The sequence below is a fragment of the Xenia sp. Carnegie-2017 genome, unplaced genomic scaffold, assembly GCF_021976095.1.
Source record: "Xenia sp. Carnegie-2017 unplaced genomic scaffold, XeniaSp_v1 HiC_scaffold_71, whole genome shotgun sequence".
Taxonomy (NCBI): Eukaryota; Metazoa; Cnidaria; class Anthozoa; order Malacalcyonacea; family Xeniidae; genus Xenia; species Xenia sp. Carnegie-2017.
The window spans coordinates 1-25,317 of record NW_025813539.1 but is presented as its reverse complement, the minus strand read 5'-3'; the positions used below and the strand labels follow the sequence as shown (position 1 = coordinate 25,317).

Genomic DNA, 25,317 nt, shown 5'->3' with positions numbered 1-25,317 from the left:
TTTTCTAGGTTCAAACAACTTGACAAATTTTTGAATTTTACATTATGCCTTTGAATTTTTCTTTTTGTCTTTTGGTAAAATATCAGTGAATGACTTAAAATCAAGTTTATCTAAAATAGTATTTTGTACAAAGTAACTATACATAATTGGAAAAGTCTCATGTTGAAGGCAGATGTGGCTTCTTTTACTAGATTGCTACTCTTATTCTTTTAAATGATATCGTAATTCTTCAAAAGACATAAAAAGTTCTTTGTCATCAATTTTTGCTTCTTCCACATTCAACTTCATTGCAACCAATGCATCTTATGTGAATTTTTAATCACCTGGAATTGAAAACGTATGGATTTTGTCAGATGATGCAGTACTGTATTTAACGTTTCATGCATGTCATGATAAGCTTTTCTTGAGCAAATATTTCAAGGTAGGAGCATAATTTGGCACATTATTGAACAAAGTAGTTTTTATCTTGATTTTGATGTACTAACCTGTTTACTACACTGTATAACAAACAATTCATTCACAGAAACACCAGATGGCATTTATAAAACTTTTAGCATAAAGCAAACCTTTACACACCATCATCATGATTGTCCAAATCTGTCAAATTGTCCAGGCTAGCTGTTTAATACAGGTATTTTTTAATGTACGACTTGTACCAAAGAGCTCATTAATTAATCTTGCACTGCATTTGATTTCAATACAGCTCTGTCCTTAATATTTGCTTCATATTTTCAGAAAAATATCGTGAAAAAATCCTCCATTTCAACTCAGTTGAAACAAGGAGTTTTAAAATATGTATATCTCGATAAGAACTGGTTGCTTTGCCTCGTCCAGCAATCGATTAGTAAAGAACAAATAAGACTGGATAAACATAACTTAATTTATAACTTAGGAGTAAAAACATTTATGCACCACGACATAAGGACAAAATAACATGTTTAATTCATGGTTTAATTTCTTCTAGAGTTCTAATAACATTCATCAACTTACCACTTATCTAACTGAACGGTTCCTTCGAACCTCGCTTCCAATGTTCGAGGTTCTAAGCCATCTGCGTCTTCTTCGACCGACACAAAATTCTCTCCGACTGCGTTCGCAAGAGGTTCATTTTCGTAAGGATTTACAACTGAATTACCAACAATTGTATCCTCATCGTTGGAATTCGAAAGTAAATTTTCATTTGCCATATCTGAGTTTTCAGTATCCGAACTGCGTTCGCTTTCACTGCTTGAAGAACTCATATTTTATTGTGTATATGTGTTAAAAATCTAACAAAATACTAGTAAATCAATGCTCATACTTCGACTTCCGTCCTTTTAATTACGTTAAATCCGTATAATATTTCAGTAGTAAAAATTCGCACGCGTAACCCAACTTTGAGCAAAAATTTATTGATGATCCCGGGCTTCAATATGCATAAAAATTGTACCAAAGTGATCAGGAAAGATAGAACTATTTGATTATAGGAAAAAATCGATACCCAAAATTTCACTTCAGTAGCACTTTAAACCAACGGCTGCTTTGTCATGCAAGTGACTTCTCATGCACTTCACACTCACACAGGCAGCACTTACTGCCTTTTAGGTACGCTACTCCAAAATGCATTTCTAAAATCTTAAATTTCGCAGCAATTAAGACAGTTGCAAGCATTTCTTACAAAAAAAATGAAGACCTACCATCGATTTTTAGACCAAACAGAAGCCAGGCTTCACACAAAACTGTTTCAGGGACAAACAATAATTTGGTTAAATTTTTTACTTCTTTAATTTACTGTGAACTTCTTCTTTCAACTTGTAACCGGGGCAGGAAATGTCTTTTTTCAAGGACTCGACGTCATTGACTGTATTGTCAGAGACATTTTTCTTCTCTCTACTTGTACTTATAATAATGGATTTACCATCACAAATGTTTGTAACACACTCTATCTTCAATGGCATACCGTCATGAAATAAATCAATTCTGAGGATTTTCAGTTATAAGAAATTATCTTCCTTACGCTTAATTAAAACGTCAGACTTCCATCATTGCATCTCACATACGTCTACCCTTGCACAAAGGAATACACTTTGAGTTAGCACAATTCAATCTTCATTGACTATGCGCCTAGTCCTGTATAAATATAACTCCTTTATAAAAATCGTGAAAGTACTTCCTCTTTAACACAATGGAATCTTATCAATAATTTTAAATACCTCAAATAAAAAATAATTTTTTACCGTTATCAGGGTTTTCAATTTTGTTTTCATTGACTTCTGCAATTTTCACAAAATGTTTTCTAAAAATGTTTGCAACGGTATCGGTAATATATTTAAAGTAGAGAGGGTTAAAAAACATTCATACAGTACTCAAAACAAACACATTCAATACTTAAAGAAAGACCTTAAGTGAAAATACCAAAAAATTGCGTCATGCAACCCTAAATTTTCTACGTTGCTAAATATGAAAAAATATTTCTACGGCTTTCAGATAAAATGTACCGTGAGATCAAGTCTTGTTTTCCAGAAATTCGACCTTATGATTTTGTGCACTAAAGGAGGAAGTTCAGGAAATAGTTGTAGGAAATAGTTTTTATATTTGCCTTCCTCAACATATGGTGATAGGTGTGAACGAGGCTCATCAGGCCAATGCTGGCCAACGTTTCGTAGGAACCTTAAACAACCCTCCCACGAAGGTTGGTAATTTAGATTTACTGTTTTGCCATTGACTTCGAATGTTGTTAAATCTTTCAAGACTTTATCGTTGACACGCTCCATCCATTTTATTTTAATATTCAACTTTTCACGAACAAGTGGTGATTGTTTAATATTGTTCCAGATGTCACTCAGTATATTGAAGTTCTCCACGTAAGATTGTAGATAAGGGTGTTTTAACGCTTCTTCAGCTGATGGCCTGTCTTCTGGTTGTCGTTGTAGCATCCATGAAAGAAGATCTTCAAGTTGAACATCCTTGATTTCTTCCAAACCAACGGGTTTTCCCTCCAACATGTTTTGTAGTCTATACGCCTTTGTTCCAAAAGGATGTTTTCCTTTTGTTGCAACAAAATAAGCCACCATTCCTGCATTCTAAAATCAATGAAAACGAAACAATGTGAATAAAATATCAAATAAATTCACACGTAGTTAGTAAATGATTACATTTCTAGACCTACCATTACATCAGACTCTTTTTTGTAAGAAGTCAACTTGTCAACCTTATCAACGGAGTCATCATTTTCACTGTATGATTCAGGAGCAATCCAATACGGAGCTCCCTTGTTAGGATCGCTTACATGTGTCATGAAGCCATTCTTCAATACTCTACTGATACCAAAGTCGGCTATTAGAAATTTTCCTTGTGCGTTTCGTAGAACATTGGAAGGTTTCAAATCCCGATGAAGAATGGGACGCTCACCGCTATGAAGATCAGCTAATCCTTTTAAAATTTGTTTAAGAATATCGGGAAGTAATTTTTGATGGTAATCCAAACTATTTGAATTTGATTCCACATATTCCTCCAACGACTCTTCACATAGGTCGAGTATCAAATAGACATATTCTTTTCCAAGATTTTCGACAGAAAATGCCTATTTCAATAAAATATCCATTTTTCCATTGAAAATCAGGAAAATGCAATAAAATATCCATTTTTCCATGATTTATCGCATGCCTATTTTTCTTAAATAGGAGTACTTAGTTTTCTCCTTAAACCCTAAGATTTTCTCACACTGACCTCGTGATTGGCTGAATGTGAGTAGCCAGTTCAAGCTTTGGAAGTTGATGTATAAACTTGTGTAAAGTTTTCCCCATCTTTGGCATGTGAATCAGTTCTCCGATCTCCTTAGTTCCGAGATCATAGAATCTCTCCCAAGGGAAATCCTTTTTCTCAATCTTCCTTATTACTTCCATTGGAATTTTGGTGAACTGACGCAACGGTGTCATGGACAGCCACCTGGATGAACAGAAAAACGATACAGCTAAGATGTTCAACACGATAACATTACTATGGCCATTGGTCGACTCCTCACAATTATGTAAATATGTATCAATTTCGCGATCAAGCATAACTATATTGAAGAGATATGCCTGTGACATTAGTGATGTTTCAATTTTCCTCTTCTTTATTCAACATACAATCAACGATGTGCTCATCATGTATGTAGATGGAAAAGTAAGAGGCAGTTTTAACATAATACATGTTGGAAAGCGTCTTTCTAAGTGAAAGCTACACCACTCCCTACAGGTCACCTGTATGACAGCACAACACGAGTGTTGTGAGAACACAACAGGAGCGTTGTGAGAACGAGGCAACTTCACAAGAAATCATGCGTGGTGCGACTTACAACACTGAAGATAATAAAGAACCGAATCGTTGCCATCAAAACTATCAAATACATACATTCGTTTATTGATCATTTTGCACAAATTCAAAGTCTTGTCAGCCAGTTGCGCCCAGCCTCTGTTAACGACAATCTCGAAGATCGCAGACACAAGTCGACCAGCGGACTAAGAGATAAACAGAGCTCATTTCACGACTCTTTTACCACTACTCAAGAAAATAAAATGAATCTAATTTGAAATTTTGTAATCCGCTTACCTGGGTTACGTAAACCATATCGGAAGTAAGAGCAAATCCCTCCAGCTTTAATTGTGATATGTAAGCTTGCAACAGAACATTAACCTAAACAGAACATTGATAAGTCATTAATAAATCAATGCCAGTATAGAAGACTTTTATTGAGATATCATTCATAAGAAGTCATCAACCCAAGAATTGTAGCTTTGCTTAGTAACAGACCAACCCGATGACGTGGGTCTATTTGTTTATCAAAGCACATTTCTTTCCCTCTTTTATTATACAGACTCAAGGACAACAAGTTGAGCCTGCGGTAAGCGGTTCAGAGGTTAAATGCACAAAAAAAATACAGCAGTCTTAGTCGCTTTCTTGACTTTACCACCAGCAGTGAAACGTAAATTTTGTAACTAGAGTGAACAGCGCTAATTTAGCGCATATGAAAACTTTGCAATTCTTCTTCTTGCAAATGTACACACAGTAAATAAACAATGATGAGAATGGCGAGGAAGAGAATGCTATTTATGTTTTAATTGAAATTGTGCATATTACGGTTTATAAATGGATAACATGGCACATTAACAGTACAACATGGATAGCACGGTACACATTGCTTACTTTGGCACTTGGTTCTTCAATGCTTTCCTTGACAGGGATTGGGACCCTTTCTAAGAGTTTATTCAACTCAAGTTTCTCTTCCTGGAATAAAACACCACACTCCCCGTATATCAATTCACAAAACTTAGGCATTATAATACCACATTTAAATAAACAGACGGGTGATTGTGTTTATGAAGTAAATAGAAACGTCGGTTGCAAAAATACCTCTCTGACGGTGATATACTTGAACTCTGACGAAAGAGAAAAAACTCTGAATAATTCAATCTCGCTCAATGTTGGCTTCAATAAGCTGTTAAACACGGATATCGTGTGTTGTGTACAATAATAATGACTGGCGATTCTTCCCAGTTCAGTTATCTGAAAAGAAAAGCAATTTTACAATGAGAAAAGTTTTCAAAAATATGGATGATTTTTGAATGAAGCACAAACCTGAAAGTTACCAGTCTTCCTGTCATATCTCACCAAATTATTTTTATCCAACACACTTGCTGCGGAGTGGATGAGATCAGCACGTCTCTATAATAAAGATAATACATTAGCTCAAGGGGATAGAAAGTAATAAGTTAGGATAAGGTTGCTACCAGACTGTAGTGAAGACCAACAATTTGATGGCAGGGAAAACAAACCTGTTCTAGCAAATTGTCCTTTTCAAGATCATCGTAAGAAATTCCGTAAAGCGTCGGATTACGAAGCATTCTGATATATAGGTACGTATAACCTTGACAAGAAGATAATAATTCAATTTAAATTTGTCACCTTAAAAGCATGCTTTAAATGTGAAGAAAAAACACACCAAGCCAATTTACTGCTTCTTTGGCATTTTGAACAGTGCCAAGAACAATTTCTGCATTAAGACTATCAGCCAACTTATCAATGAAATGACTTTCCACTGGTAACTAAACAAAACATATCGTGATAACGTTTGCTTCAAGTCTAAAAAGACCCCCTCTCTCCAAAAAAAAGAAAACTATGCAATTTTAACTGTAAAAGAATACTTCATATAACGCAAAGTGAATGTTACTCACTTGCTGATTCATTAAAGACAGATAATATTGAAGTTCAGAATGGCTGGTGATCAATATTCCTTCGCCTTTCGAGTCATATTGAGGTCGACCTGCACGCCCTAACATTTGAAGGACATCTAAAGCACCCAGCTCGACCCAACGACCTTTCTCTGGATTATAAATCTATTTGTAAAAATTTCGAACGATATATATATCAACAGGCGGAATTATATAAAACATTCCTGAAATCTAATCGCATCTTTCCATTTGTATAAGCAGAATGACTATTACCTACGTGGGTATTGGAGATGGTGTTAACATACATCCCTACAGGACACCCGAGTCCCTTACGTATAAGTAGAACGATTAAAACACACGCGAGTGTTGGAGTTAGTGTACACATACATCCCCAGTACACACCTGAGTTCCTTTAATTATAACAGTATGAGCAGGAAGATTGACGCCCCAAGCGAGTGTAGCAGTTGAAACAAGGACTTGAATGTGTTTATCTGCAAACAAATCTTCGACCAAAGTTCTGTCCACTCTAGTCATTCCTGCATGATGAATAGCAAAGCCATAAGGAAGAAGATCTTTCAATTCGCCATTCTTCACTTGATCAGCTTCCGTCCTAAAATCAATTATTTTAACTATGGAGGGTGATTTATTATTTGTATGATTTACCAAGGATAATGGTGGATACTGTAGTACGTCCATAAGAGGTCTGTGTACTTGTACATACCTCAACACTTCCGTGCTAGCTGAATCTTCTCTCAAAAACAAACCAAGTGTATCTTTGTCTAAGCACATATCACGAACAGCACGAGCTGTTTTACCAGTTTCCTTTCTTGAGTGCACGAATATTAGTATTTGATTTCTTCCAGCGTTCTCCATAACTTTATCGTACACAATATCGTTCATCATCTATACAATATACCACCACTTATCATACAATATCATTCATCATCTATACATTATACACCCATTTATCAAACAATATCATTCATCATTCATAAACGATACATTCCAGTCAACTAAATTAATCGTTATTTATTACAAAATAGAAAATACTTTCCAGATTTCAAACAAAACCATTGCACTATGGTGATAGCCGGGAGGGTACATTGTTATACACGTTGTGTGTACATAACGCTCTCTTATGTGCTGTGTGTATATAAATATATACACAACGCTCTCTCAGAGCGCTCTCGGATTGTGTAGAGAAACACATGATGAGACATTCACCGCTTTGGCGCTATGCAAGCTCACATTTATAGGTTTGAGCACTCTGCTGACTCTACAAAACAATCCATAGAATGTATAACGGTACATCCTGTGTCCCAAGTGCAGGAGTCACAATTGCACTATGGTGACAGCCGAGAGGGCAGATTGTTACACACGTTGTATACATATGTACATATATATACCTCAGTGATCTCAATATTTAAGCTCTCAAAAACACACCTGCAATCTTTTCATCGGTTTCTTTTCAGTCACACCAATATATTGTTGTTCCAACGGCACAGGACGAAAACTGTTATCAAAATAATATAAACCTTTGTTCGGATTTACCCGCATGAATGTCGCCACATCTTCGTAGTTAGGAAGAGTAGCGCTCAGTCCAACCAGACGCACCAACTCTTGCGTTGCTTCTATTTGACGGATAGTTCTTGCCACCTTTAATAATATTAACTACGTAAGGAACAAGCGATAACACGTGACGTAACTTGATGTGAAAGTAACATCGTAGTTTGTTTCTTTTACCATTTCTTTAGATCAACAAACACTACCTCGAGTCAATTAAAACTTTCTAGCTGTATAGCTACGTGTGCAATGATCTATCTACATAACCTGCCATACTTACCAAAGATTCAAGAACCGGACCTCGTTCGTCATGAAGTAAATGAATTTCGTCGATAATAAGCAGCCTTACGAGTTGTGTGTACGTTCGATCACCGGCCTTTCTCGTTATAATGTCCCATTTTTCAGGCGTACAAACGATAATCTGTGTCGCGTTGATTTGCTCTCTGTTCAGCTGATGATCTCCCGTCAGCTCAGCTACCTTAATACCATATGTACTCAATCTCTAATGAAGAATGAACACAAGATGTCGTAATTTGTCAAGGCGTGCTTAGAATCTCAAGTTTATCTATCTATAATGCTTCATCTCGAGATAGACCCTACGTATTTCTTTTTTACTCTTAATTCATAAATCAATAAAGCTGTAACCAAAATCTGTAACTGTACTCAGAAACAGACGAGCCCAATTTCAAAGGCATATCTATATCATCGAAGTCAATTTCTTTTCCTCTCTTAATATACAGACTCAAAACCAACGATTTGACTCTGCGGTAAGCGGTCAAGAGGGTGATAGCTACCCTGATATGTTGGCAAAACTCTTTACATTAAAATATAGGAATTTATCTCGGTTTGAGAAAATTATACAAGAGAAGCGTTCGTACGAATTAAAGTTACACTCACTTTGCTGAAATTGGCAACCATTTCCTGCACAAGGGATTTCATTGGCGCAATATAAATGACTTTAAATTCATCGGCATTGATTGTTCCATCCAGATTAATGTGCTTGCTGATCTCTCGAAGTATACAAAGTAAAGCAACGTTGGTTTTTCCTGCTCCTGTCGGCGCACACAGCAAAAGATTCTCGTCTTGATGAATCGCAGTGTTGTGCAGGCGACTTTGAATACGGTTTAACGCTTTGTATCCTTCGAATGCCGGTTGCGCATAATGAGGCAGAGTGGTAATAGGAACCAGAGCCTAAGATAATGAATACCTTCATCATTCATCACAACATAAACTATAGATGAGCGAACACGACGTGGATGTAATTCAAGAGATAGGAAAATATTTGTCGACGATTGCTTTCTTTTCAACCTTATGAACAAAAATCACTAACCTCTCCTTCGTTAAAAGACTTTGGTTTTAAAGCTGGCACGTGCACTTCTTCGTAGCCTTTTCTCTGTTTTCTAAACGAGCCATCGGGTAACTGACATTTCTTGTTTGCCATGACATGACTGCCATCTTTGAAAGCCAATTCATCCAGGTCCAGAACGTTTCTCACACCAATACGGGCCTTCAAGTATACAAATAAGTTTCAAACATGTTCAGCAACACAAACGCATGTACGTATGGCAAACAATAAAACTCACGGATTCGATTTCAGCAAGATTTGCAGCAACACGAGCGTTTCTCGCAGCTTTTTTGCGACTTCTTTCTTCCTATCAACACAATGAAAGTTAAAACTTGTTTAAACGTGTTTCACGATAGAGGTGAGGAGAATCACCATATCAACACAATGAAAGTTAAAACTTGTTTACACGTGTTTCACGATAGAGGTGAGGAGAATCACCATATCAACACAATGAAAGTTAAAACTTGTTTAAACGTGTTTCACGATAGAGGTGAGGAGAATCACCATATCAACACAATGAAAGTTAAAACTTGTTTACACGTGTTTCACGATAGAGGTAAGGAGAATCACCATATCAACACAATGAAAGTTAAAACTTGTTTACACGTGTTTCACGATAGAGATGAGGAGAATCACCATATCAACACAATTATGAAATGTATTATTTTCCGCCGACTGAGGAACGACTTGACTAGAGTACCAGTCCCCGCCCACCCGGATAGAGCAGTAAAGATATAGGTATAATAGTTATCAAGAGTGTTGAGTTTAGACTACTCGAAGGAGCAGGGCCGTTCAGTCGATGTAATGTTTACTGTATTAGTTGTTTTGATGTGTAATAAATGTAAAGAATGCGGCGGATTGGCTGCAGCAGCTCCCAGTTGTGTGTGAGAAGTATTCTTTGTGTGTATGGGGAGAATCACTACGTATGTCAATCAGAATGATTAATGGGGGTATTGTGTATAGTACTGGTATTAAGAGTAGTAAATGCTGACGTTTGAAACAAGGATTGCCCCTCAAATCTTATGATGTACCTGAATTAAATCCTCTTCAACACTCTCAGTCAAAGCATGGAGAATCTGTGCCAATTCTGGATCATTCTCCATCTTCACTTCGATATCTTTCTTTTCCTTTGCGCTCTGTGCACTGGCGAGCAATGTACAATACAATACAGTCATACGATTCTTACGTAGAAGTTTGATCAACGCAAACTTGTCGTGACCCAACAACAACATCAGTTTGTTCTCGAGTTCAATTTCATCGCTGGCATTTTTAATATTTCCAAAACCTCCTCTGATTTCTTTCTGGATGCTTCTGCTTCGTTGTAGTACTTTCCAAGCTCTCGTTGAAGCCAGAAGGCGTCAATGCTTCGTGGATGTAGAACATCTTGTGAAGCTGAATCGTTGCCAGATCTTTGCTAAAAACACGCAAACAAAAAACCCATAAAAATGGACACGCAACGCGTACACATGGATCGCGAAGTAAATTATCTAACACAACAATTGGAAACAAAAGAGCATATACAATTTAAGATGAAGGAACAAAATGAGGAATGGCTCTATGGTACTAAGGTAGCGACTACGAGAACGTTTATAACTGTGGAGACCTTGTACTTGGAAGCAGTAGCATCTCCAGCTCAATATAAGGTGTGGGGGGGAGGGATAATATTCATACATACATACTAAATTGCCTTAACATGCATATATGAGTAATATCCTTTGTCAATTATTGAGCTGTTGATGCCACTGCTCACAAGACTATATCTTTATGCGTATTTACTACATGAGTACCCAGACCCAGTCCTTACCATAAAATATTTATGCATATTTACTATATCAGTACCCTGACCCAGTCCTTCCCATAAAATTCTTTAGCAATGAAGTACATACGAAAGGAAAAGAAAGATATCGAAGTGAAGATGGAGAATGATCCAGAATGAAGTACAACATTATTAACACAAGAAATCAATGAAAAGAAAAAAATCTTCTCTATATAGTTAAACTTAGTTGATTTGAAATCAGGAATTGTCAGCAAAACAGTTCTCTGTACATAACATGAAGGCAAAAATCTTGATTAATAACAAAATAAATTGTTAAGTATCTCAAGCATCAAAGTATTACTACGAACACTAAAGCCTAGGCAAGCAATATTTGCCTTTAAATGCTTTCATTAGTACCCAATCCGGCAATCCCCTTTCCTTGCAATACAATTTTCTTATAGTCGTGAAGCATATGCACAATAGTCTTCCAAAACTCACTTCTTCATCTTCATCAAACTGTACGGCAACACCATATGTCTCATCCATCACTTCGTCTAAATAAGAAAATTGTCATTTAAACAGAAGTCATTGTACAGACCTTTGTTCTTTCTTAGTGCAGATTGAAGAAATTCATGTCATTTCTTGGCAGCCAGTGTGACCAGATTTTGTAATTTTTATCACCCGATCTGCTCTAGCAAGCTTAGACAGCCCCACCTGATTAAATAATTGTCACATTTGGTACAGGGGGGAGCATGCATTGCACTCGGATCACCACATTTTTGACAATAAATTATTCATGTATGGTCACACTGCCAACAGCCTAGTTTATCACATCAACATAGTATGTACATTTTGATCAACCAACTTAGAAGCATCTTTTGCTAAACTCATTATCACCATGTATGCACTTTCTTAATTCTGCTCAATATTACAGCAGCAACACTGATCTATGAGCTATGTCTAAGGCGTCACATGACCAGAAGTATGGTGTTTGCATAATTTAATTGAACACTGTTCAGTGATGACAATATTGTGAAGCATTAATTTGGACATTGCTGTGATATCAGGTAAAAAAAATTATGTTGTTAGTATCTTTAGTACAATGGAAACCATAATACGATAATAAAATGATAATATAACCATATTTGTGGATGTAGATCGTCCAGGTTAGTAGAGTCCTGAGAAGGACTGTTGTTGTTGTTGACTGACGTTTCGACAACCTTAGCAATAGTCATCTTCAGAGTCAACAAAAAACTTCTTATACGCGACACGTAAGTCAACACCAACAGTACTTCTCAGGACTCTACTAACCTGAACGATCTACATCTACAAACATGTAACTATACTCCCGGGTTCAAACCATTTACTTTATTATAACCATACAACATTGTATGCCAAATCATTTTAAATGAAAAGTAAAGTGTTCAGTTTTACATGCAGCTGACTTTATGAGACATTTTTTTGTTACCTTCCTCCATTTTATCATGATCTATATGATAATCTGTAATCTTCTTGCCAAGATTGACCAGCAATGCATATCACTCGTCAGCCATGTTTCCAAGCAAACCAAGAATATCTTTATGTCTTTCTTTGTCCTATAAATACAGTGGCGATCAACAATTCAGGTTCACATAGACTGCCATCATTAGTTAAATGACAAGTTAAAAAGACATGTTCAAGCGTACTCTAATTTTATCATTCTTTAGTGTGTGCATACTTTCTGGACAAAAATAGAAAACATACACCAAGACTTTTACAAACACCATTTATTTAAACCACGTTGTATTCACATCAACTGTTTTATACACGACTGGATACCCAGTAAGTACACTTCTTACATTTCTAAAGAAAGTTACATAAATTTCTTCCCGAAACTATGACAAAATAATACTTTATTTACAAATTAAGATATAATCTTAGTTTTTGTAATATGAAAAAGCACATATACACCAAAAACACCTTTATGATGGAGGCTGCAGACTCAGATTGCATCATAAAGATAGCTTTTTTTATGCCCTATCAAACTATGCTCCTTATGAAGACCAAAATATATATGATGTGCATAAAAAATTATTTTGTTTTATAATTGTTTATGTCAAAGAAACATTTATGGGTAAATGCCCTTTCTCTTTTAGGTATAGAAAAACTTAAAACCTAAGATACTTATACTAATGCATTGGCATTTTACATTATGAATTACCTATATGTTAAACCTTACTACAAGTCTAAAACCGCTAACGCATCCCACACTGGCCTATAATCTTTATTAAAACCTATATTTTTGGAATCGAGGAGGCACGTCAGTTTTTGCTCGATGGCTCCTCACCATCCTTGGGGTCTGAGCTTCAGCTGGAATCTGAGCAAGGAATAAGGGTATCGAATTTGAGTCTTAAAATATTCGCAAAGTGAAAAAATAAGTAACAATCATATTCTTACATTGCTGGCATTTGGAAATGGCTGATTGGCGTAACAATTCCAATAAACAGGGTCTAAAAAAAGTTACAAACGATTGGAAAATCTGCCTTAACAAAAGCAGAATACTAATAAGCAAAAACATCAATCACATACCCATCACTGGTGAATAACCCATGCAACATTGGGTCTATAAAACAGATCGCGATAAAACATGAAAACAATGACTTAATACATTCAAAAACGAAGCAAATACACCTACCTGTTGGGGAATGTAAGAATTTTGAGGCCAGTAGACTAACTCTGGCTGTACGAAGGAGGCCTCCTTCCTAACAGCCGGCCCGATGTTTATTTTTTTGTTCTTGAAATATATCACTCCGATATTTTCAATAATTTTGACGGTCGATTTCGTCTCAAATGTGACGAAACCGTAACTGAAACAAAAAATAGATGCAAAAATAAGGTTTCGCAACAATGACGATGGCTCATTACATAAAACGTGGAGGTGTGAGTATTTTCGCAGCGCACTTGTCACGTTAATTTGCAACTGTTTCCTGACATGGCTTCAAAACAATCGTCAATGATGCCAAAAAAGGAAGCAGGCATAATAGGCTTCTCCTTCAAATATTGTATCGGAATTTATGAAGAACATTTTGCTGCGTGCTGGTCAAGGTGAGAAAATAACTCATACTACAAGTGAATACACGAGAAGATCACAAACCCTTTCGATAGACCTGAATGGTCCAAAATTATTTTTGCTTCGGTGACGTGTCCGAACGCACGAAAGAACTCCGCCAGTTCAACTGCGCTGGTCTAAAAAAAAGAGAAAAATATGAAATCAAATGAGAGAGAGATACTCATAGTAAATCAACACACAATTGCTCAAAAATTCGATTAATTTTTAATATTGACAAGACAATAATGACATGACTTGTGTACAACACATCTAAATGAATCATGAAAACAAATCTAAGTCTTTTTGAAATGAACCTTTTCAAAACAAAATCGCTCAACATTTGATAGAAAACTGCACGTGTAGCTGCCTAACTGGAAAGCATTAAATACTCACATTTAGAGGAAAACCTCCAACAAAAATTCTGTTCGGAAACTTCTTTCCATACAGGTACGTCTGTATTTCAGCCTAAAATCAAGAAACTTTCATTGAATGAAACACAAAACACCTGCAAAGCTTTACAGCACATTCGGATATTCACACTTTAGTAGCCACATGGGGTGGTAATTTGCGAAAACAAAACGCAATCAAACATCTACAATGCAAAATTATATACAAACAAAATGTAACTATACCGCTTTAAGAGTAATATATGACTGGTATAATGCAAAATCATAGCAAGAAAAAACATTTCACAGAAAACAGCCTTTCAGAAAAATGTTGTCTTTTGATATGCTAATTGCATCTGGTCTACTTACCATTTTCGGGAGGTTAACTTTTGTAATTCAACTACCTTTTAAACGCTAGAAACAAACAAATACTTTGTTTATTTTGATACAATAATTGTTGTGCCGATTTGTAACAACAGTTTTGCTTTACATTGCTTTTCTTACAAACTAATCACTTGAAATATTCTCTTTGCATTATTAAAACGTAACATTCAATGACTAATTGTAGCAACAACTCAAAGAAAAATAGTAAATTTGTCAATAGTCACTCCTTTGGGAATAGAATTGAACAATCCCACGCTATGCATTGACCCATAGAACTTTTTCATGCATTAAAAGATAAATCAAAACTCACCCAAATGTACTACTCGCTTCCGAAGGAGCTCGTTACTTACACAACATGTAATTTTTCTTATCACAACATATTCGAGAGTATAAATTTCACATTGAGGTGTGATTAGTGATGTCTGTGTCACCGAGTTTAATGACACGTACTTGAAAATTAATCTTTGCAAAGGAAAATACTTCAATTAAACACGTGGTCGTTTCATTTTTTTCGCATCTCATCATTGATTATTTTTCCATTCATCAAAAAGTTAAAAGCAATAGAAAAAAGGAAAAAGCACCTTTCATGAGTATATCGATGTTCACAGGTCATAAATATTTGGTAAAGAAAGATTTAAGATTAGATTATAAAAGGATTTCCTGTTTTGTTCGAACGATGACTACCACAAGAATATGATTGCAAATTTGAAATTTACTTTTTCTTTTCAGTACAACAATATTTGTTGTTGGAATTCTATATCATAACAAGAACATCAAATTGTATGAAATGTTAAATTACGCCTGTTCAACGTCGATAAGCAACTTTCAAAAAATTAGTGATAACATATAATAAATGTTATTAAATGTTGTTTGTTTTGTTATTTTTCACGATGGGCACCTGCAAGGTCAATAGAATTTGAAACCATAGACTCTTGAGTGAGCTTATCAGTTATATTTATATTATCACCAAGCGCTCAGGTAGCACTTTACAGCCGCTCTTCACGAAGTAAAACTTGACGCCATTTTCTTCAAATGGGAAATCCGCAAATGGTTTCTTTAAAAATACTACGTACTTAAGTTGAAGAGGAAACATTACACGAATGTAATATAACTAAAGTTTTATATTGCTCAATGGTTTATTCTTTCTTTCAAAAATCACGTGAAATATTAACACAAATTTTGGGGAAAAGGTTTTTAACTAGAATCACACAAGATGCAAATTTACTTTCACTTGTTTCAGAAATTGATACAATTAATTGGAGTATCCTAAAAATGAGTTCGTTTAGGACCGCCTCGCTCTACGTCGAAGGTCAAAATAGATCAAAAAACGTATTGAGAACAAAAAGATAAAATTTGTCCTCAGTATTGAGGTGGCATGATTCAATAGTATAAATATACATAAATGTGTAGTAGGTTGGTCGGTGACGAATGTTTGGAGAATGTGGTCAAGCGGCTTAGTTCACGTCACGCATTATTACAAATACGTATCCACTTTTCTACATCTTAAAGTTCAGTCATTGATACAGTAAAGATCTAAAGATCATTGACAAATGATCAAGATTTAAAAATTTGCATTTGCTACAGGGTGCAACGCAAGCACACTACAAGCATCTCATCATGAGAATTGATGAGTACATGCTTGGTAACAAGACATGAAATAGCTATCAACAGTATGACATGATCCTATGGCATGATAAAATATCAAACGCTCCTCTCCTGAAATTTTTTCAAGAGGTATATAAAAAAGTAACGAGGCTACATACCTAAAATCTCCACACTAAGACTCTATGGATCAAACAAACGCGAGTACGACTACGAGAACGAGTACGAAGTTTAACCGTGTAAGGGAATGGCACGAGGAAGTTTGTTGTCGTTGTTGCAAAATTTTGCTTTAGTTGTAAACAACGGAACGAGCCTTTTCATTGTGTAAAACACCGACGTTTGCGAAGCAGCTACGGCTCTATTTGTCAATAATGATACACCCGTTTCACCAATTCTAAAACGCTTAAAGCGTTAGTTCTAATTTTTAGAAATGCGTTACGAAGCGTCAATAGAATGTATTCCGCGCATTCTGATGTATGGGATTCACGAATTTATGAAATACTTTATTTAGTCAACTTTATTTTCCTGTTCTGTGATCTGGCTATGGCGGAAAACGTTCGACGTTCAGCTTCTTATGATATTTTAAATGACGAACAAAAAAAGATCTTGAAGGATTATTATGATCGAGGAATGATTTCAACAGCTGCTTGTATGAGGGATGTCATCCAAGAAGCTGCGAACCAAGCTAATATCACGTTTGAAAGAGTCAAGGTAAACAGAATGCACGAGTTTATATTTTTTACCCGCGCTTTCTTTTTCATTAGCAACGAGTGATCTTCGCCAGTATTTTTTGATCTGATGGGTTTAGTTATTGTTTCTGTAACTGACATTAAATATAGCGTGCATTTTATATCTTCTAATTATACCCTTAACTTATATAATAGACAGTTTACAAGATGTCAGAAATATATAAACAGATATACTTAGGATTTTCCCTTTATTGGGAGAGCATGGTTTATTTTTGACTGTACCACAATACCAGTGTGTTTATATTTAGTATTGCTTGACAATTGAAAATTGCAACGTTTGCTGACGATGTTTGTAAAATTTATTCTACTGTTAAAATTTTAACTTGGCCTATTAAGCGTATAATTATTATATTTTTATACTCACACTTGTTTTTACTATGTACTATAAAAAACAAGCTTGTTTTTATTTGTATTCAACCCTCTCGAGCTTTTTATCTTTCTCTGTTGTCAGATGTAATATGTATGTACCACTGGTTACTATATCTTTTTGCATTAAATCGAACTCTAGTTTTCTTCAATAATGCAATTTCTACTTTATAAAAGTAATAAGATTATAGTATTTACATACATATACTCATTTCATAATATTCATTTCATAGTATAGAGGTGCCACAGGTAGTACATCTTAAAAAGGGGTGGGAAAACTTGGTAATTTTTCTATTTTTGAGTATGCCTTAAAGACTGTTGATCACAAATTTTTCGTAGTATTCTGAGTTTGTTGAAACTTAAGGGCAGGCATTCTGTAACATTATCACAAATGTAACATTATCGATTTTCCCTCCAATATTAAACACATTTTTAATGCCCACTGGTGTTTCCCTTTTCCATGAAAGACTTGCTTGGGATTCATGCTATAACAAACAGGGACCTTATCATTTTGCAAATAATAATCCTGAAATGTAGGTAAATTTGAGAATTTTTCCATTAATTAATTGTTTTTTAGAAATCCATAGTTTTCACAGCAAGTGAAATTTTACATTGCATGAATAAATAACTGAGCAGACTATGCTGTATTCATTGCATGTTTTTGAAAGTTTGCAAATGACAGAATCGTTGCAGTTTATGGAGACTCAATAATGTTGAATCTACCTTAAATTGTAAATGCTAGAGATGTTTTTCTAATTTCTACTCTCTGCTAGTCACCCCATTATAATGTATATAATTGCTTTGAAGGTTTAATTGCATTGGGTGCATACCATTGAAGGTGATCAAGGCAAAACCTAAATTAATATAACTTAACAAATTTTTATTAATTAGGTTAATAGTCCCTAAACATTTTATCTTGTTCAGGAATAAGTCACATTTTTACTTTTTGGCTCTCCTAATTTGAATAATTTGAGAAAGAAGTTTCATATAGATGGTGGTTCAGTTACATACTTAATGAATTCTGTTACTGGTGAAATAAGCTCATGCTTATTGCAGAATTTTCTAATGAAATTGTTTGATTGTTTGGTTTGCAAAGAAGCATTTATATTTTTTAACATAATAATTTTTTGTTGTTTAGACTAAGTTAGCATATCCTATTCTTCAAATAACTTGAAGGCTTCATGTTAGTACTCTATTTGTTCATACACCATGTAGTAAATAACCTTGGTTAACCAGGTTAGCTACAAGAAAAAGAAAAGTTTTATTTTTATTTCTTCTAGAAATGGATTGGGAATGAAAAGCAGTCCAGAAAAGAAAAGCCAGCTCTCATCAAGATGAGGAGTTAAGACTGTGCCCTTCAAAGCGTAGAACTACAGCATATAATCTTTTTGCTCATATGCTGAACTCAGGTTCTGATCTATAAACTGTATGTTTTTATGGCCTGTACAATATGTATCATCTTTATTCCACCAAAGTGCTAAGACAAAACCTGTGCAGTCGTCATTTAAACCCAAAAGAGTACTTTGTTTCTTTCTGTTGTTATATGCCTTTTGTAAATATGCATTTTGTAATTTTAGAGGAATGCAAGCTGCTGAGCTCTAATTCTGAGAAGTTGAAGTTAGCTGTAGACCACTGGAACTTGTTAGGGGCAGAGGAACGTGTGATTTGGGCAGAAAGAGCAAAGGCTGTTCAAAGCAATGACATTCATGACCTGACAGTTAAGCAGCACAAACCAAGTGAAAAAGGGAAAAAGCAGCTTTGTCACAGGTACAGCTGTTATTACCCACTGTACATATGTACAGTATTATGATATAAGAGAATGATTTTACTTTGATTGTTTGTGCGTAGATTTAGTTGAGCATCTCTATAAACATAACGTGATGGTTTGTAAATTTCAATCCATTCTAAAGGAAAGACAATTTACCTAAAGAAAACTTCTACTACAAAAAAATTTGTAAAAGTTGTTATGAATTGTTAGAAGTAGCAAATAAATGCTGAAATTTAGCCAAGTCTACTGGGTTACAGATCCACAAAGTTAGCATTTTGTAACGTTTGCAATTTTACTGTGAAAATATTAGCATTGATAGACCTGTGTCATGGATGTGAAGGGGAGTATTTTGTAAGAAATTTTGCAATCCCCATAGCTTTAGATAGATTAGGGTGTCGAGGGGCTCTAATTTCCCCACAAAATAATAGTATATCATAAAATAAGCCCAAAGCAATTATGATAAGTGTTTAATCTAACACATTGTAGATGTGTTGATTTTTATACTTTTGTTTACTTAGAAAAATTTGCTGAAAACTTATGCTGTGTAAATTCAATTAAATTTCTCTTTGCTAGCTTACTTACTTAGAAAGTCTTGGTTGTGAAGCAGTTGTTTTATTCTTGGAGCCTGGTGATTCTTGTCTTCAACAGTTTGGAACAGAAAAAGGAATCAACTTTTTGAATAAAAATGAAAAAATTGGTGTCAATTTCGTTGAGTATTTGGGTAAGTGCTGTACCTACACAGTTATTTTCAGAAACTTGTGGGTCTTGGAATACCAGTGCATTATTTCTCAAGCATTAGTGCTGTTCCAGGAATGTTTATTCAGTTGTGCCCTTCGGATTTCTTTTGAAAGTAAATTGCTTTCAAAAGTAATCACTTGGGCTCAGCTGGATATATGAATAATCCTCTCCTCCCTTTGTAGTTTGTATAGCTAAAAAAAAAATTTGTATGCTATATTTGGTAGATGTAGACCGAGAAAAACAGAAATGGACTCATGAGGATGTAAGAATGCTCTTTAACAAGAAGTATAGTAAGTTAATTTTTTATTTATTCTTGTATGCAGGTCTTCACCATTGAGAGTGACGTGATCATACAGGTGTAATTTTAACCACCACAGGCCTGGATAAAGTATTTCACTCTATGGCTGCAAGTTTAAAAAAAATCTTTTTTGAATAAACTTTTCATTAAATACTTTTGAAAACAGTATAATGTTGTTAATAACAGTTATGTACAAAGGTTGCCTGTATATTCCTGAATGGTAGTGTTTACCTTACAGTTATAGTTTAATTTTACCGTTTGATACACCTGCATAAAGAAATCTTCTCTGTTTTTTAATAAAAAGTATATGGAAGATACAAAATTTTTTCCTGTGAGTAATTTTGTAAAAATTACCCTTTTTACAGTCATGTTGTTAAGTCATTATGTCTGTTAGTTCTTGTCAGTGAGCATTTTTCTTAAAGGTGAAGCAAAAGGTGTGACTGGTTCTCGCCATATCTTTCTGGTGGTTTTCATGTTGAAGGACTACCAGATAACATTCGCCAAAAACGACAATATGGCTCAAAGGAAATACAAAAATCATGGACTGCCAGGACAGTATTTCCTTCATTCTTGAAACGTCAGAAGGTGCACCTTTGCAAGATTTTGGTGAAGACTGCAAGGAATTGCTTAGTAATGTATTCGGAAAATGTGACTTTAAAGTATCAAAAGAAGATGTGGAGGTATTGGATATTAATGAGACACATAGCATTTCTGAAATCAAAGAAATAATATCAACACACTGGAAAGTGTTATGTCCAGAAGCTTTGACAGAGTTAAAAAAAAAATTGAATGCATATGTGTCTCAGGCAAATCATTTCGTTTTGCCTGTGTACTGTGATGATGAGGAAAGTCAGTTCTGGCTTTTTTCATTTACGGGATCTCTACAAGCTCTGCACCAGATAAGAGGTAAATTGACAGGATGTTGGCTAAATCATGAGTCAGGCAATACCTTCCACCTTATTAAAAAAGGAAACAATCTTTGGAAAAAATATTATTAAGGACAATGGCAATGTAATTTTTGAGACTCATAGGTTTACTGATTATACCCAAACCTTCATATTGAACAAGTCCTTTGAAAGGAAAGTTACTCAAATTTTATCAAAACAGGGATACATATAGTTTTCAATTTCACACCACTGAAATTGTTTACAATGGTAGCAGGTAGCACTGCAATATGTGCATTGTAATCAACTCACTTTTCAGTTTTAGTTGGATTGTAAATAAGCCAGTTTTAGTTGGATTGAACATGTTTTTTTAAAAGGTAATATTCTACTATTCACATATAAGCCATGCAGAATGTCTAATTCTATAATTAAAATTTCGAAGATTAAAGCCCAAAAGTAAAAACTACATTATAATTTTTTTTGAGGGGGGGTGTTCTACCTTTCACCTACACAAAGACATGCACAATTCAATGGATGGGCAAATAAGATATCATATTTGTAAAAATAACTGTAATAATTGAGATACTTATGCATCAGTAAAAAATATTTATGTTTGTGCAATATGTTTTAAACGTCTTGCTATTGACAATGCATTGCAACCAGAAGAAATAGCTTTGGACAATTGAGTTAATTTCTCTTGCTGGCGTAATGCATATGTTTCTTTTATTGCAGGGAGAGTAGTTACTTTATGTAGCAAGATGCCAAAGTCTAAGCAGTCTTGTTGACTTTAGTTGTTCTCAATACTTCCACATAAAGCTTTGACTTCATTAAGATTCAGAAATACTGGCACCCAAACTTTTTTCTTTTCTTTTTGTTTCACAACAATAATGTTTTGAACTCCAAGACCTCCGTGAGCAAATCCACAAGAATGCAACAACTCTATGCCTTCCCATATCTTAATTAATAAAGATATCCACTCGGCAAAAGTGATTCCATGAGTATAGCACAATCCTTCCAAGGACATGTACACTCCAGTTCCTACATGACCATAAAATTTTGTTATTAAAATGAATGGCTTTTCATCCCGACAAATACCAATTAAGATTGGAAAACATGGATGAGATGGTAAGCTAAGAATAGTTCTTGCTTCATCAATGACATCAAACTCAGATTTCCTCACTGCAACTGCCATTCCTCTAAACCAACATAACTCCATGCTATCAAAATTCCCATTTGGGAATGAATATGTAGGCTTCTTTGATGAGGAACGTAGCAATTCCGACCGATTGATACTCATGCAATCAGGTAATCCACATAGCATTTTATTCTCAGTTGAGCAATCTATGAAATGAGACAAGAAAATAAAGTTTGCTCCATGTCCAAGGTAGTTCTTCTCAAGATGGAAAATCATTCCCCCCCACCAAAAAAAGGTTCTCAATATTATATACAATTAACACAAAAATTAAGCCCTTCCTCAAATTATTCTTATCGTGTGCCTCTGAAATTTATGTTAATTAGGGACTGCGCTAGCTATTTTAAACCATACCATTTTCCGTATGACATTGGTTAACATTTTCAATGGCGTCGATGTGGCTAATGCCAGAATAAAAGTAGACATGATTGCTATGAATTCGCTTCACCGTAGGAAAACACTTTCGTACAATGAACCCACACTCTCGAACAGATATACTCTTATATTTATTTCTCAACACTTTTAGAACATCTGAGCATTTTACGCGACATAAGGAATCTTGATGAAACAGAGTTGACAACCTATAATAAAGTCATATATAACGATTAAGGACACAAGCGACTGCGTTCACGGATCACCGGTTGACAAAAAACACCACAAGTGGAGACATTCTCACCAATTTGCACGAGCTTCTCGAAAGTGAGACGGTTTATGTTTTCTTCTTGATGCATCTTTTTTCGGCATTGCTTCAACTCAAATGACATAAATGGGCTTTAATATGGACGGGCAGTACAGTTTATAAGAGTATGCAACATTGTGAGTAATGTCCATTGTCCATATATAAAATAAAACAATAGTACCCGCTCGGTGATTGGTCTATAGCCGTGTGTGCATTAACCTGTGCAAACCGACTTCAACTCAACCAATCAAATCAATCAATTAACCAAAAAAAATTTGCATATCGATGTAAATTTATCTGTTTCGAATTATTGTTTCGTATCATTGTATACAAGAGGTAAAAACTGTTTTTCGTGTTTGCACCATTGCACTGGCTTATGCAAACCTTGAAACCGTTTGTGGGAACTCGAGCAGATGCAATCGTGCAACCCAAGACCTTCGGTCTCCTGCTTGCACTGATCTGCTCTCAAGTTTTCCCAAAGGTCTCATTGGTTTGCATAAGGCAAATTGTATTTCTCAGATGATATATGGGCATATGTGACGAAAAAGATCTAATAAATGCCTTATATTAAATTAACACCTTATACATATTAAACGCCCCCGCCCCCTCCTTGCAACGCTTCTTACTAATAAAGTCCCGTCCTCGATAGACACCCACCACCTTCACAACATTAACTTTATGATATATTAATTATAGTGGGTTCACAATTTGGCTTATAAGAAGTTTAGTTTGTCTTAGTTTTGTTTTATTTGTTCACACAAACAACTAATATACACGTCTCTCTTTTCATTTCGCTGCACCACAACATCTAGAATTGATTAAACGCCCTGGCCGTTGATAAATTCATTTACGGTACCAACGAACACTCAAAATAAAGCAACATATATATCATAAATGAATTCCACTTTTAACATTTCGAAATTAGAATTCCGCTGCGTCACATTTTCACTTTACGGTGCTTTTTGTGAAATAAACAGCACCGCATAATCCAACATCATCGAGCATATGTGATTGATACACAAAAGTATGCAGTAGCCAGTAGCAATGTTTTGTTACAGCAAATAGTTGACAGTTGTGGCTTTAAATTTTTTTAACAAATTATTTTTCAAATAAAATATTGATTTTTTTAGTTAGTACAACGACCCTTATAGCATGGACCTTATTAGTAGCAGAGTATGTAGCATCTTATAATAAAAACAACCCCCAAAAAACCGATCACGTTCTTTTCTTAACATCAGAATGTTACTTTAGAATGTGATTGTAGGGAGGGTTGGTATTGCGTAGAGAGTATTTGAAGCTCACGGCAAGAATGCGTGATACGTAATACGTGCAATGATTACCATAGGCGTGCAAAGTGACAAGAGTGTTCGATCTGTAAAATGGCTTACGTGTTCTGTGAAATGGCAACAGTGCTCAGTAACGCAGATTAATAATTTTGAGTTTTATATTATTTCAATCCAAACACGTATTCGGATTCATTTCTCATTTACCTCTTACAGCGGCAGTGCCATCAAGGGTGCCGAAACAGACCGCACTCTCTCGTCAGCATCGTTTCGTTAGCTTGAGCATCGGTAAAGTTAGTCATCTGTTTGGAGTTAATCTCGAGCAAAATATGAAACATGGGAAGGCTTGTAACGTTAAAAGACAAATTGGATGATTTAGACGGACAAATCATGAAATTCGGTGTTTTCAAAAACTCGCCCCAGACCCCGTTGATCAACTGACAAAGCTTTGGATACGTCTCGGCTATTTTATATATGATATGAATGCTCACAATTTTAGATGAATTGGGTTGGGCAGACAGAGCTAATTGGTTGGGATATATGTCGCATATAAACTATTACTTGTAAGACATTGATAAATAATAAAGAACATAGTTCTCTCACAATTCAACGACAGGTCAAAACTTCCGGTGTTGTACAGAAGAAGAGAAAATGACTGTGCACTAACATGACGTCACAAAACCACAAATGTTTGCGTGATATCAGTTATACTAGATACGTGAACAACTAAATTACATAATAAGTACATAAAAAGTAGCTATTAGTTTACGAATAGTAGCTATGTCGTCTATTCAATGTCACTGTCCACTTCTGAGAGCTCTTCGATGTTTCCATCTTCAGTATCGGATTCCTCATACGGTGAGCTTTCAGATTCATTGGGAATGTTGACATCATTGGTTAAGTTGACAATCTCAGCCTGGAGAAGAAAAGTTTCTCCAAGTGGAAGCTCAAAACTTTTCTTCAAGCTGAACAACTCATTCCGCAATTTGGTTTTAAATCTTATCAGTTCATGCTTTGAACCAAGCATGAATTCATCGCTGCTCAA

At 35.2% G+C, this 25,317-nt stretch overlaps 4 protein-coding genes and 3 long non-coding RNA genes across 7 annotated transcripts; 2 read left to right on the top strand and 5 right to left on the bottom strand.

Moving 5' to 3' along the window:
- Positions 1 to 1,754: 1,754 nt before the first annotated feature.
- Positions 1,755 to 3,558, bottom strand: LOC124459288 (serine/threonine-protein kinase/endoribonuclease IRE1-like). The gene is made up of 3 exons (XM_047008778.1): positions 3,149 to 3,558; positions 2,691 to 3,062; positions 1,755 to 1,925 (listed from the first exon to the last, which is right to left on the bottom strand). Exons 1-3 carry the CDS (start codon positions 3,275 to 3,277, stop codon positions 1,755 to 1,757), a joined length of 672 nt encoding a protein of 223 aa, XP_046864734.1. The 5' UTR covers positions 3,278 to 3,558.
- A 128-nt stretch (positions 3,559 to 3,686) lies between these two features.
- LOC124459242 (U5 small nuclear ribonucleoprotein 200 kDa helicase-like) lies at positions 3,687 to 11,401 on the bottom strand. Its single transcript, XM_047008751.1, is given in 19 exon segments — positions 3,687 to 3,927; positions 4,375 to 4,481; positions 4,573 to 4,656; positions 5,167 to 5,247; positions 5,374 to 5,526; positions 5,599 to 5,685; positions 5,796 to 5,887; positions 5,963 to 6,065; positions 6,195 to 6,356; positions 6,594 to 6,801; positions 6,913 to 7,094; positions 7,635 to 7,847; positions 8,035 to 8,256; positions 8,652 to 8,945; positions 9,085 to 9,261; positions 9,338 to 9,406; positions 10,131 to 10,366; positions 10,369 to 10,513; positions 11,354 to 11,401. Coding segments are annotated over 19 exon segments (2,892 nt in total). The 3' UTR covers positions 3,687 to 3,698.
- A 1,205-nt stretch (positions 11,402 to 12,606) lies between these two features.
- On the bottom strand, positions 12,607 to 16,551 carry LOC124459216 (protein boule-like). Its single transcript, XM_047008733.1, has 8 exons — positions 16,477 to 16,551; positions 14,699 to 14,743; positions 14,337 to 14,408; positions 13,989 to 14,080; positions 13,530 to 13,701; positions 13,424 to 13,457; positions 13,292 to 13,344; positions 12,607 to 13,211 (listed from the first exon to the last, which is right to left on the bottom strand). Exons 2-8 carry the CDS (start codon positions 14,699 to 14,701, stop codon positions 13,122 to 13,124), a joined length of 516 nt encoding a protein of 171 aa, XP_046864689.1. The 5' UTR covers positions 14,702 to 14,743; positions 16,477 to 16,551; the 3' UTR covers positions 12,607 to 13,121.
- Positions 16,552 to 16,774: 223 nt separating this feature from the next.
- On the top strand, positions 16,775 to 18,743 carry LOC124459221. The gene is made up of 2 exons (XR_006953514.1): positions 16,775 to 17,026; positions 18,711 to 18,743. It is a non-coding gene; the product is annotated as an uncharacterized LOC124459221 (long non-coding RNA).
- Positions 18,455 to 19,863, bottom strand: LOC124459222. Its single transcript, XR_006953515.1, has 2 exons — positions 19,781 to 19,863; positions 18,455 to 18,671 (listed from the first exon to the last, which is right to left on the bottom strand). It is a non-coding gene; the product is annotated as an uncharacterized LOC124459222 (long non-coding RNA).
- LOC124459219 lies at positions 19,857 to 20,685 on the top strand. Its single transcript, XR_006953512.1, has 3 exons — positions 19,857 to 19,919; positions 20,161 to 20,226; positions 20,657 to 20,685. It is a non-coding gene; the product is annotated as an uncharacterized LOC124459219 (long non-coding RNA).
- Positions 20,686 to 21,463: 778 nt separating this feature from the next.
- LOC124459253 lies at positions 21,464 to 23,117 on the bottom strand. Its single transcript, XM_047008754.1, has 3 exons — positions 22,987 to 23,117; positions 22,665 to 22,891; positions 21,464 to 22,459 (listed from the first exon to the last, which is right to left on the bottom strand). Exons 1-3 carry the CDS (start codon positions 23,052 to 23,054, stop codon positions 21,906 to 21,908), a joined length of 849 nt encoding a protein of 282 aa, XP_046864710.1. The 5' UTR covers positions 23,055 to 23,117; the 3' UTR covers positions 21,464 to 21,905.
- Positions 23,118 to 25,317: the final 2,200 nt, after the last annotated feature.